The following is a 12,825-nucleotide window of genomic DNA, read 5'->3' as shown; positions in this document are numbered from 1 at the left end:
ACTTAACCATCTTTATTGTGCAGGCAATTTAGTGATATCTCCACGGTTGGTTGGTCTTGAAGTAAAATCCAGAGTCCTCTTTGTCTGAGACCAAGACAAGGCCGAGTAAAAATGTAGTTGAGTCTGAGACGAGACCAAGACTCTCAAAAAGCGGTCTTCAGACCAAGAAGGATTCTAAGTACTACAACAGTGAGTTTGATGATTGACATGATTTGCCACACAATGACCTTCCTACCTAATCAAATGAGGTGCATTAAATGAGGCTCATTTTAATGATAAACCAAAAAGTATTCTATGGTTGCAATGATACCACTATCAAGAAGATTTACCATGATTCCTTGAACTGCTCTGTCAGTCCATTAGTTTCTCATGAGTGTTCATTTTCATTTTATTTAGACTTGGGTCAACAGCATACCGTATGTGCTGTAGCATGTTGTGCAAATGTTACCAAATGTCGTAGTCACCAGTTAAAGGGGTGACAGTCAGTAAGATATGGATAAGTTATGACAAAAAGAGTCGATAAATGTCCTTCTCAAGTTAGAAAGATAACATATTTATAGAGCCAAAACATAACTACCTGCAATGAAACAATAGGGCAATAAGATCAGCACATCAACGCAGCACTAAAGCAAACCCACAAAATTTAAACAGCCACACTCCTCACATTTGGCCCAGGCCCAGCGATCCCAGCAATGGCACTTTTCCACTTACAGACAACTTTATCATTTCAGTTGATTAGGCTTTTACGACTGGATGACTGGCTAATCTCCACTTGTGTCATCTATCATCTGCTCTCATCGTCATAGTGGCGGCTGATGCCTCCTGATTAACTTACACAACTCCACACACATATGCACATGCTCACACTGACAAACTCACACAGGCACAGAAATGCTTTTTACCAATACTCCTTAAAGAGTTCACTGATACTAAAAACAGACAGACAGATCATAAATTGACAGTGTAGAGAGACAGACCTGTAAACCAGCGTGTCATCCCCGGAGCTGTTGTACTGGACCTGGAACATCCTGACTCCAGTTGTAGGAGTCTGACTGCTCCATCTAATGAGGGCAGAGTTCCCTGTCAGTTCCACCAATGAGACCCTCCGGTCTGCTCCTCTTGTCTCATTGTTAGGCAGCGCGACCTTAGAGGAGGTTAGGATGTCGGAGGGTGCAGGTTCAGCGGACGGGTCTCGGCTGCGGCTTGTGCTGTTCGCCAGATGGGGCATCGCTGTTACGACTAGCTCCACCCTTCCTGTGGATTCACCTGCCGCGTTGGAGGCAATGCAGGTGAAGTTACCTGAATCCTTCAGGGATGTTACATTGATCTCCAGGCTTCCATTAGGGAAGACCAGTGTTCTGAAACAAGTCGAGATGTATCATTAAGTTAATTAATTCAATTAACCAAACAATAACTCAAAGTGACAAACATATACTGTAAAAATTTCACGAGTATGAGGCAATCGTGACTGGGATAGTCAGAAAATCATTTTACCATGAGCCAGGCCTTATCACTTGTCATTCATTCAATTACCTCTGGTTGCAAAAAAATCCTTTTTTTTTGCTAAGTTTTAGTTTTAGAGGGGACTCCCTTCTTGTCCGCACCTTCCAATCACGTAAACCCATACAAGCGCCAATTGCTAATCATGGTTCTCCTTATCAACCAATTTAGTCGCACCTGTACTTTGTTGCCTCCAGCACCTGATGCTGCTGCCAACTTCCACCACCAGCATTTATCCAGACTACAATGCAGTCACTGCCAAGCTGAGGGGCTATGTTGCTGACTGCTTTTGGGCTTCATCCCCATCTGTATCGGTGTTCCAACAAAAATCCAACAACTTTTCATAATCCATAAATGAGCCATTCTTGATAAAAATACCAAAAAAGTACGTAAAAAAGGGCTGTGACAATAGATCTCAAAACACTGTCAGTCATTCTATAACAGGTGTTGCATATGCAAAATCATAAGCATATTTGACATGTATGCCAACTAGGTCACCAGATGGAAATATGAGAAAGGTGTGACCTCAACAACTGCCTTCTAATCCTGATTCAGAGTTGGCCCACACGAGTCATGTGCCCACGCCCTTCTCCTACAGCCAAGACAAAAATTATGTGAGACACACTGTCTGACTTTCTGACTCGGTTGCACGTTGGCACATAGCACTGAGTTGGAGCAGTACAGGGAGGAATATTTAAACAGCCCCTCTCATACACCTGCCAACTGGGTTGCCAGGTTTCTGACATCATTGAATATTGAGCGGTGCTCTCAGAGGACAAGTCACATGACCTAAATTAACACCTTGTCTTTAATTTTGAAAAACGTATAGGCCTTTGGAGAAAAGTAATTCATTGTAGATTAAACAGTGGAGTGACTGTGTAGAGAGAATGTCAGTACCTGGAGCCATTAGATATAAGTCGCCCTTCAGGGCTGATCCAGTGGACTTCAGGCTCTGGGTCGCCATTCGCTTTGCACTTGAGGCTGGCTGGCTGGCCTTCCATTGCCACTGTATGAGGTGACTTCCGTGTCAGAACCGGTGGATCACAAATAAACTCCTACAGGGCAAAAATGAATAAGGTCATTGTTTATATTAGTTATTATTATTGAAATCATTTAAGGTCTGCCTTGGTTTCAAGGTTATGAGACAACTTTTTTATTAGTTTCCTGCAAGTGCTCAAAATGTCACCTCTTCAGGTATCGTCCAGAAGTACTTGGCACTGAGGTCAGAGGGAGAGGCGCATGTCTCGAGGTCATCTTCTCTGGTCAGTCTTCTTAACCACAGAAGTTCACAGTTACAGTGAAGGGGGTTGCCACCAAAACTTAACACCAGGGAGGAGAGGGGGGAGCCTCTGGACTTGGCATAAACTGGGATTCTCAGGAACAAAGGGTCCGGGGGAATTTTCTTCAGCTTGTTGGACGTCATGTCTAACCTGTGAAAGGACAGGGTAGGGAAAAGAGGAGAGGTGGACCAGAAGAGTGAGGGACAGACTTGTGTATTATCATTAGATCAACAGCAGCTCATTGGCTGATCAGTAAACCAGCTTATGCATCCACTCATCTATCCATTTACCTTGCTAGCTTATGTAGGTTGGTGAATACCCCCTGGGGAACATTTTCTATGAGGTTATGATCCATATTTAGGGTATTGACGTTGGTTAGGCGCCCGATCGTGTCCCAGGGCGCCTGGGCAAGGTTGTTGTAGCTGAGGTCGAGATCCTCCAATGTGGACAGGAAGTCATCAAAGGCATGGGGGGATATGGAGTGGAGCTGGTTGTTAGCAAGGATTAGGTGACGAAGGTTTGTCAGGCCCTTAAAGTGGTCATCCTGGTTGGTGGAAAAAGTAAAAATGCTGTGAGAGGCATCACAGTAATATCACAATAGAGATGCTGTCTACCTAATATCTATCTACTTTACTTTTACATCTATCTTTCTGTCACTGCTGCCCTATCGTTCAATGACATCTATTGATTAACTGCCCATCCAAACTTAAAGGCCTCTAAGTCTGTTTATCAGTCCAGTGATCCATCTGACTCTTCATTAATCCATCCAGTCATCCATCCATTAGCCTCACCTTGATCACTGTTAATCTGTTAGAGTCTAGGTGGAGTGCTCTGAGTCGCCGCAGGTCACTGAAGGCTGAAGGGAGAATCTGACTGATGGTGTTTCTGGACAGGGTCAGATGTAGCAGACTGGTCATGTTGGCAAAGTCCTTTCTTCGGACAGCTGGGAGTGAGCAGAGTAAACACAAAGAGATACTCCATCAACTGAGTCCTAAGTGGCTGGATATATTACATAGATACAGTATTATGGGGAAAAAAGGGAAGTTAAAAGATGCATGTACAACAAATAGGTTCTAAAGTATAGATGCTTGCCTGAGCATAGAAAAGATAGTTCAGGTTTGTAATTTCCTACAAACATATTTTTCTGAGCTGGACAGGGAGGAGAAGTATAAGCATAGGAAAAAGTAGTGACAGGATACATTTACCGAAAGCATGTCTGCTTTTCTGCTGAACATGCTGACGGTCACGTTTGGTCACATGCAAACCATCGTGTTAAATTTAAATAGACAAGCCCATACCTAATTAGCCTTAGAGTTCAAAGTCTGAACCCCATGATACCAAGTATGTTTTATTAATTTCTGTAAAATTAACTTTTTGGCACAATATATTAAGAACCTCAGCTGACAGCAGAGAGAATCTGTTGCCCAAAATGAGATACAGAATCTTCAGTTTTGCACAGGGTATTGCTCAACTGAAATTGATTTGGACATGAACGATGTGACTTAAATAACTGTGGCTGTGTGATGTTGTTAATGGCGCATCACATTATCTCTCTGGACTGTGTGAAGGCAGTCTTTTTTTAGCCTGTGTGTCTTTTGTTTTGGAGAACTATGGAATGGAGTTTCTTTTAAGTGGAGCCTGGGAAGATTAGGTGGCTGCCGTGGTGGGAGCTAATGGGAATCCAGATTAAAATAAAAGGATAAAGCAACACTTCAGTTCTTAAAAATAAGTATGTTTCAAAGTATCCGAGACAGTGCTTTGATATAAGGAGGAGATGAATCATGAATGAGATTTGCTAGACTGAACGACAGAACAAAAAAGTTTCAAAGTATGAAACTTAAAAAGAAATACCCAGACTCATAAGAAATATTACTTATTGTCATGTCCAACAAAAAGGAAGTGTGACTTGAGCCAACATTTGTTTTCAGCGCTATCATTCGCATGTGACACACTTACTCACTGCATCCAGTGTTCTCTTTGAATTCCAGCTGCATATTTAACCTGTGAATACATTACTCACTCTTTTGCAATTTTGCTACTGCTGCTACTGCTTAAAATTGTAGCATGCAGCAAGTTCCTCCTTGAAGAAATTATTTTAGGCAGTGATTGGTGAGGATGAACAGACTGGGCCATGCCTTGAATGTCTTAACGCTCTCTAATGCCCTGCCACGATTGATGGTAAAAATGCAATACAGGACAGTATGGCAGATGTGTTACCTGTTATGAAGTTCTCTTGAAGCCGTAGCTCCACGGTGCGTCGGTCAATGGCAGCAGGAACAAACAGCAAGCCCGTCTTGGAGCAGAGGATAGCGAGCGATGGAGAAAGGCTCTGGCACATACAGCGTTTCGGACACGGCTGTCCCCTGCACGCTGCTGCCAGCAACAGCAAAGAGAACCACAGCCGTTCCATTATCCTCCACTGGGAACAGGGCATCTAGAAAACAGAAGGAAAATGAGGGATGAGTTGAAGTAGATACAAAGATAGCCTTCCTCAAGACAATGCAACTGGCAGGAAGTCACAGGACTTGGTCAAAAAGAAGAGTTGAGACAAAGAAGCGTTTAAGAATATATAAAGCCCTCTGTAGACTCAACGAAATCAGAGATTCCTTTTTATTTTATCATTCCCAGTAAAAAATAAACATGAAGCTTAGGAAATTGGCTAACCTGCTGACAGCAATCCACTTAGCTTGTAAAACATAGCTCAGTAGCTGACGTGACTAACAGCTGACAGTGCTTTTTGCGTGCTTGAACATCTAACCTGTTGAGTTTGGTTAAATCAAACTTGCGTCTGTTGGCCTGGTCGGTACAGTTCATTGGAGCTGCTGTGAAAGCAAACAAACTAACCCCAGGATTTCATGATAGCAGGTAAAGTATATGATTTTAGCATGATTTAAAAAGCCAAACTACCAATAAACACATCTGCTTACGTGAAATATGTCCATGATCTCCTATTGATCTATGTATAGCCTAATTATGTGAATGATTTGGTAACCATGGTGACATGTCGGCCTATCAACCCGGGTATTTCCCCTGATTAATAGTTAAAAAGCTGTTCAAACTGCTGTGCTTGTATCAGACCCTGTGTACTTTGTCAGTTCATTAAGTCCATTAAAAACTGCGTGACAGTGATTCCACAGTAACAAGCCCAGAATCATTACTGTACAAGACGCCTCCTTCTCCTGTCTCTACCTGTTAGTCATTATTATGTGGTCAATTTGCAGTCTAATTACACTAATAATTCTTATAATCAGTTATTTCTTCTTGAGCTCTTTGTGACGACAAGGGACATAAATATACCCATCCGAAGCAAATGTGCTGCTTTAACTTCTGTCAGTCAGCGGAGTTTGATTTCCAGCTGTGGGTCCTGATGATGCAGGGTGACAATCATGAAAAGTGTCCAATTAATATTACTTCATGTCTTCTCTTTTTGGTTCATTTGTAAAAAGTCAGTATAAAGAGGAACCAGACCAGAGCTAAATCCCCGGCTCCTCCAGTCTGCATGTTGAAGTATCCTTGAGCAAGATACTGAACCCCAAATTGCTTCTGATGGCTGTTCCATCGGTGTGTGAGTGTGTGAAAAACTGAGTAGCAGGTGGCACCTTGTTTGGTAGCCTCAGCCACCAGTGTATGAATGTGTGTGTGACTGGGTGAATGTGACTCGTAGTGTAAAAAGCTCTTTGGGTGGTCGGATGACTAGAAAGGCACTGTATAAGTTCAGTCCATTTAAACGCTACAATGTGTCATCCCCCCGTCCTTACCAAATTAACTTGAACTTGAAACCCTAAAACGTATTGATTCCAGCCTCGATAGAGCGACATCGACAACGTAATGTGAGCTGATCTAAAACTGTCTTGAATGCACAGTTTTTAAAGGTCTATAATGTACCACACCGCAACGTGATGAATAATGAAACAACCTGTGTGCCGTCATATAGTTCTTCCACATAGTTTCTTTGTCATTTCATGTGGAGCCACATTAAACTAGTCTGTGCCTGTGCCTGTGCCTGTGTTTGGCAAAATAAAGGATCCCTTTTCCTAACTTCTACAAGAAAAATAAATGTCAATTACCACTGCATGATATGCAAAATAGTAATAATGATAATGATAAATAAATAAAACTTGCATTGGGAATAATTTGACAGATATTACGAATGCAGTATGAGTCTCAATGTTTTAGTGGAAATTTTGCATTTCATTTTCACTGAGAAAATATTAAAGTGATAATGAGATTTTTGAGGGTTGTCTGTATCAAACAAGCATGTTCCCTTATGTCTTCAATATGATTAACAGGCTCAGGCAACTTTGTAGCACCACAATGCTTCATTTATAATGTATTTTGTGACACATTTTTACCATTATTAAAACATTCCATCTCCTCCAATTTGGATATTGCACTTAGCCATAATGCAGTTCAATAATATTTTCATCAGCTGCGCAGCTCTAATGTCTGTGTCCCATGTATTCTTTTTCCAGACAAAAAAACAAAATAGTTCAACACCACTACCAGGATATTTTTGTGGGTTTATATTGTATAATCATGTTATTGCTGCTTACACTGTTGACTTAAACATGCAATTGCACAGCCAAACTACTATTGAGCACTCCCCTCGAATAATCCCTTTACAATAACTCCTTTTTATTTAAAACTTAACAATAACATCAGGGTAGGGAGAGGAGAGCGAGAAGTAGATCATGGCCCTGCTTGGGACCTGGAGTAAATTACACAATGCTGTGAGCTCATAATGGGTTCTATCATTGTGCGGCTGCATGGTGAGCTGGCATTTTCCTGAGGCACACTGGGGATTTTTTCTCGCCGGTACCTCTTTGATATTTTGGCAAGATGTAATATAGGCAGGGGGTGTAAAAAGGTGAGGTGAATATGTGTAACAGTCTTGCATCTCTCATCCACAGCATCTTGTATGCTGAATATAGGCCTCTTAAAAGCACACATCCACATGTGCTCTTAGTATTCTGGACTTTTTTTTTTTTTTTTTAAATATAAGCATTTCAATTAATAGTACTGGCCATGATGACACTCTTGGGACTTGAGGGACACGCACCCAATTTAAAACAGTTCCAACAAAACTTGTCAGACAGATTTTTCTCTTTCCAGTTTACAGCTCTTAAACCCCCTCAGGACAATCCCCTCCTCACTTGGAATGTGTTTCCAGCAACACCTGTCAAAGTCGTTTTAACAGGTGTTACAAAAGCAGCATCTGATGCACCATAATAGAGTGGCAATATAAGTTGATCTCTGTCTGCGATGACGTGATGTAGTACAACAGAAGCGTGTCTGCTCAAAACTGCAATGACGAAACTGCATAGCTGCGAGTAAATCTGCAACTATTTGTGGATCATAAACAGTAAATATGGTTAATAATAAACCATTCATGCTTTCCAATAAGGCTTCAGTAGACCACCAGGCTGAATTTTGTTTTCTCCAAAGAGTCCGTCAAAGAGTCGCCTTCCTGTTTGTCTGTAATTGATACATTCGGATGTAGGTGTCTTGACACAAATCTTTGTCTATTGATCTTGACTAACCTGGCTAACCCTGCTAAGCCAACCAGAATGCTACAGCTGGGGTTAAGCAACCAGTACGCTGCCAGAACGTACCAGAGAAAACATGAGCTCCAAAATATCTATTCTGCATGTGCGGTTAGTAGACATAAATAGACTACTTTGACAGTTTGGGTCAACAGGGCAAACTAGACATACATCACCTACTGAACCGGGATGAATAAACATACTGTTACACCCTTAGCAGTCACTACACCTAGCCAAATCATGGTTAGCATGATAAAGTATTGCCCAGTGTGATATGATTTTTTTCTATCCATCCATCCATTTTCAACCACTTGGACAAAGTATTCCAGATGCCCCTCTTCCCAGCACCGTTCTCTCGTTCCTCCTGGGGGACCCCAAGGTGTTCCCAGGCCCAGGCGTTCCCATATACCTGTTGTTCCCTCAGTTATACTCCATGCTTTCTCTCTTCACTCTTCACTCACTCCATCATCCCTTTTATACCCATGTGAATACATCACGTTGTACAAACAATAGAAAGTGATTTGCTCACAATTTCTTATTCTTGTCATCATTTAAATATCACTTGATCCTCCTTCACGTTCTATAATGTGCCCTAGCTGTCCATCATTCTGTGTAATCAATACATTTTCTTTCACTCCAACTAATTTTCCCTCTTCTCATCTATCATACATCCCTCATCTTGTCATCATCTTGGGTTTTTTTACTACCCTCTCAGCTCTCCCTTTTTTCCTCCTCTCTTAAACCTTTATTTATAAAGCATGGTTCCTGCAGAGGCTGTAAAGTGAGATTTATAGTTGTGCGTCAGCTCTATGCAAAGTCTACGCCCAAGCCTACGCACGTGGCCTACGCCGTTGTGAGGATTTATACTTGTGCGGTTGTGTGTCTGTGTCACTCTGCAGTTACACCACACCACAGGCGGGATATATAATCCCTCCAGCATATTCTAGGTCTGCCCCGGGGCCTCCAACCAGTGGGACGTGCCTGGAACACCTCTAACAGGAGGCGCCAAGGATGTACTTGATCAGATGCCTGAACCACCTCAACTGACCCCATTCCACGCGAAGGAACACCGGCTCTACCCTGATCTCCTTCCGGATGTTCGAGCTCCATGCCCTATCTCTAAGGCTGAGCCCAGCCATCCCTCTGAGGACACGCATTTCAGCCGCTTGTATCCGCAATCTCATTCTTTCGGTCATCACCCATAGCTCATGATAGATGAGGGTTGGGATGTAAATGGACCAGTAAATCCAAATTTTTGAGGCTATCCCAAAATCTTTTCTGTTTCTTGTAATGCACACCCTGTGCAAAAGAGCAGGAACAGATAGTCTCTAGGATCATCACTTTGGAATCAGTTGCTCTCATTGTTGAGGCTATTTAATATCATAGTTATCACTCTGCACTGCAGCCAACAACTGTTACACAGCACAATCGTACACCAAGACTTGTAATCGACCATCTCCAACCATCTCATGTTAAACAACTGTCATGAGCATGTTATTTTACGACTTCATTAAACAGGTTTTTCTGTAGTGTCTTAGAAATGAAGGTATGACTCATAACCCTGTTTATTTGGTGTGATCTTACACAAAATGAATCTGGCTTTTGATAAAAACCATGTTGCACATGAGGATGAATCAGTCCGACTTGGCTACTTGAATTTATCTCAGTTTCATTACACTGATAGAAAGAGTCACATCCTTCTTGCAATTAGAGTTGTCTTTGCTGTAAAATGGTGAGGGACTCAAAATGTCACTGACGTCATTAAGGATCAAATTCCACCTGTGAGATTTTAACAAGGCATCTAAATATGGAACCATTTCCACTCTCCAACATGACTCAAAACTCATGGTGTGATATGTGTGTGTACCAGTGGGCAGCAGTATATTAGCCTGCTCAGTCTGACCACCAGGCTAATCAATAGCATTGAACCTGTGTTCAGTAGGAGGCCTGTGTAAAGTACTACCCTTCCATTCTGCTCCTCCCTTGATACTCCTAAAACCCTCAGCAGAACATTTTTTATTAAGGGATGACAATGTACTGCAGCATGGAAAGATAAAAGATGTTGCTATATGCTTTTCTCTCTCTTTATCTGAGATATCCCGGTTTATTATCCAATAAAGTGAATCTGCCCAACATATACAAACAAATGAGAGTGCATACAATCTTACAGGCCGCCTAAAAATAGACACACTGCAATTTGATACTTCCTGTTCTCCGTCTTCCCGCTATGTGAAACGAGAAGAAATGATTACCTGTACACATTATGTACAGGCAGGCACACTAGTTCCTCTATCAGCCTTGCCATTTTTCTCCCTCTCGTTTTTCTTTGTCATTCAATGTATTTCTCCCCATTACTCTTGATTATTCCCAGAGCCATCCCCCGTTCTCTTCATCCACTACATTATTCACCTGTTGTTCCCTCAGTCATACTCCATGCTTTCTCTCCTCACTCTTCACTCGCTCCATCATCCCCTTTATACCCATGTGAATACATCACGTTGTACAAACAATAGGAAGTAATTTGCTCACAATTTCTCATTCATGTCATCATTTAAAAATCACTTGATCCTGCCTCACTTTTGATGATGTACCCTAGCTGTCCGTCATCCTCTGTAATCAATACATTTTCTTTCACTATAACTAATTTTCCCTCTCCTCATCTATCATGCATCCCTCTTCTTGTCATCATCTTGGTTTTTCTACCTCCCTCTCAGCTCTCCCTTTTTTCCCCCCTATCTTAAACCTTCACTTAAAAAGCATGGTTCCTGCAGAAGGTGTTAAGTGAGATTTATACTTATGCGTCAGCTCTATGCAAAGTCTACGCCCAAGCCTACGCTTGTGGCCTACGCCGTTGTGAGCATTTATATTCGTGTGGTTGTGTGTCTGTGTCACTCTGCAGTTACACCACCAAAACACTAGTCAGTGTCGGGGTGTCTGTGAAGTGCTGTAAAGTTTAGCTGAGTGAATACACACATTAAACATGGCTTAATAGCGACAATTTGAAACACAAGTACACAAATCAGCTTCATTTTAACCTGCAGCATTCACAGACAAACCCCACAAATACAAGATGCTAATGCTATTAGCACAAGCCTATGGCATGTAACATTGTATAAATTAGCCTAGCGGCTAGCAGACTTTTCCTCTACTCATATGAAGCCAGGGACAACAGCAACATTTAACAAAGGTAACTTTACAAAATTTGGCTCCATTACAACTCACAAGGTTCACCGACAAAACAACTGTCTAATACTAAACACATTTTCCAAACAATCCCAGCTGACATTGGCCGAGAGGCGCGGTACACCCAGGAGAGGTCGCCAGACTGTCACAGGCCTTACACAGAGAGACAGACAACCATTCACACACACATTCACACCTACGGCCAATTTAGAGTCACCAGTTAACCTAACCTACATGTTTTTGAATTGTGGGAAGAAGCCAGAGTACCCGGAGAAAACCCACACTGACATGGGGAGAACATGCGAACACTACACAGGAAGGCTCCCCCACCCTGGGTTCGAAGCAGGCACCCTCTTGCTGTGAGGCGACAATGCTAACTACTGCACCCCAGTGCCACCAAACAAATGTAACATGCTAATGTTATTAGCACAAGCTAATGGCATTTTACATTGTATAAATTAGCCTAGCAGCTAGCAAACTGAAGGATAAATCACACACAAGACTTGAAATGCTATTTTGTGGAGGCTTTATTGTCTTCACAAGTTATTGGTTCTCCTCTGTAAAATTAAATTAAATAAAAGCTTCGTTTCCACTGAGGGAAATGGTTTCAGCTTACAAAAATAGACAGGAGGTCTATATCACTGCGACATGTAGTCAAATTTCTGGGGAGGTGCACGTCAGGTTTAAGTGTAGGGTATGATGTAGGCTCTACATCAACGTAGAGCCTACGCCGTAGGTACAGTGTCCTACAGGTATAAGTCCCGCTTAATTCTTCTCATTCCTAATTTGCCCTTCACATCTCTGGCTTACAGTTTTACTCCCTTTCTTTTCTCATGATCATCTTTCTTACAGGCTCTCTCCCTCATTCTTTATCTTTTTTTCAGACTCTCCATGCTCACTTTGTGTTTATCCCCGTCATCTGTCCCTCACCCTGTGTCTCTCACTTTTACGATGGATTTATTGTTAAGTAATTTTGATACATTTTTGTTGCAGAAATTAGTACCGATAATCAATGTAAATGCACACATCCCTCACTTGGTTCACCCACTCATCCTGTTTGCATGTGTACAGTGCAACTCTGCAGTGAGTGTTCTGTTTTAAACATTTAGACACACCTCACTTTGCTCTCCCACACATCCAGACTATGTGTGTTTTTGAGGCTATTCAATTATGGACGTATGGGTTTTTCTGTGTAATTCAGTGTAGATGATAGCGATCAGTCACCCGCCATTAGTCACTGCCGTGCTCACTCAGCTATGGAGAGTTAATAACACAAGAGAAAACAGATCCAAGCTGTCTGCCCTTGTTACCAGTTAGAT

The 12,825-nt window shown here is 42.0% G+C and overlaps 1 protein-coding gene across 2 annotated transcripts in view; it reads right to left on the bottom strand.

Moving 5' to 3' along the window:
- The window catches only part of LOC117260316 (leucine-rich repeat and fibronectin type III domain-containing protein 1-like protein), a 265,480-nt gene that overhangs the window by 111,846 nt on the left and 140,809 nt on the right, over window positions 1–12,825 (bottom strand). For both annotated transcript variants that reach the window (XM_033632298.2, XM_033632296.2), the window contains exons 3-8: window positions 4,998–5,214; window positions 3,572–3,723; window positions 3,071–3,324; window positions 2,687–2,930; window positions 2,398–2,555; window positions 978–1,358 (exon numbers count right to left, since the gene is read on the bottom strand). In XM_033632298.2, coding sequence (XP_033488189.2) covers window positions 978–1,358; window positions 2,398–2,555; window positions 2,687–2,930; window positions 3,071–3,324; window positions 3,572–3,723; window positions 4,998–5,214 — 1,406 coding nt within the window. The remainder of the gene's footprint in view (window positions 1–977; window positions 1,359–2,397; window positions 2,556–2,686; window positions 2,931–3,070; window positions 3,325–3,571; window positions 3,724–4,997; window positions 5,215–12,825) is intronic.

This window comes from Epinephelus lanceolatus, chromosome 4 (genome assembly GCF_041903045.1).
Source record: "Epinephelus lanceolatus isolate andai-2023 chromosome 4, ASM4190304v1, whole genome shotgun sequence".
Taxonomy (NCBI): Eukaryota; Metazoa; Chordata; class Actinopteri; order Perciformes; family Serranidae; genus Epinephelus; species Epinephelus lanceolatus.
The sequence above is the reverse complement of the archived record's forward strand: the minus strand, read 5'-3'. Positions and strand labels throughout refer to the sequence as shown.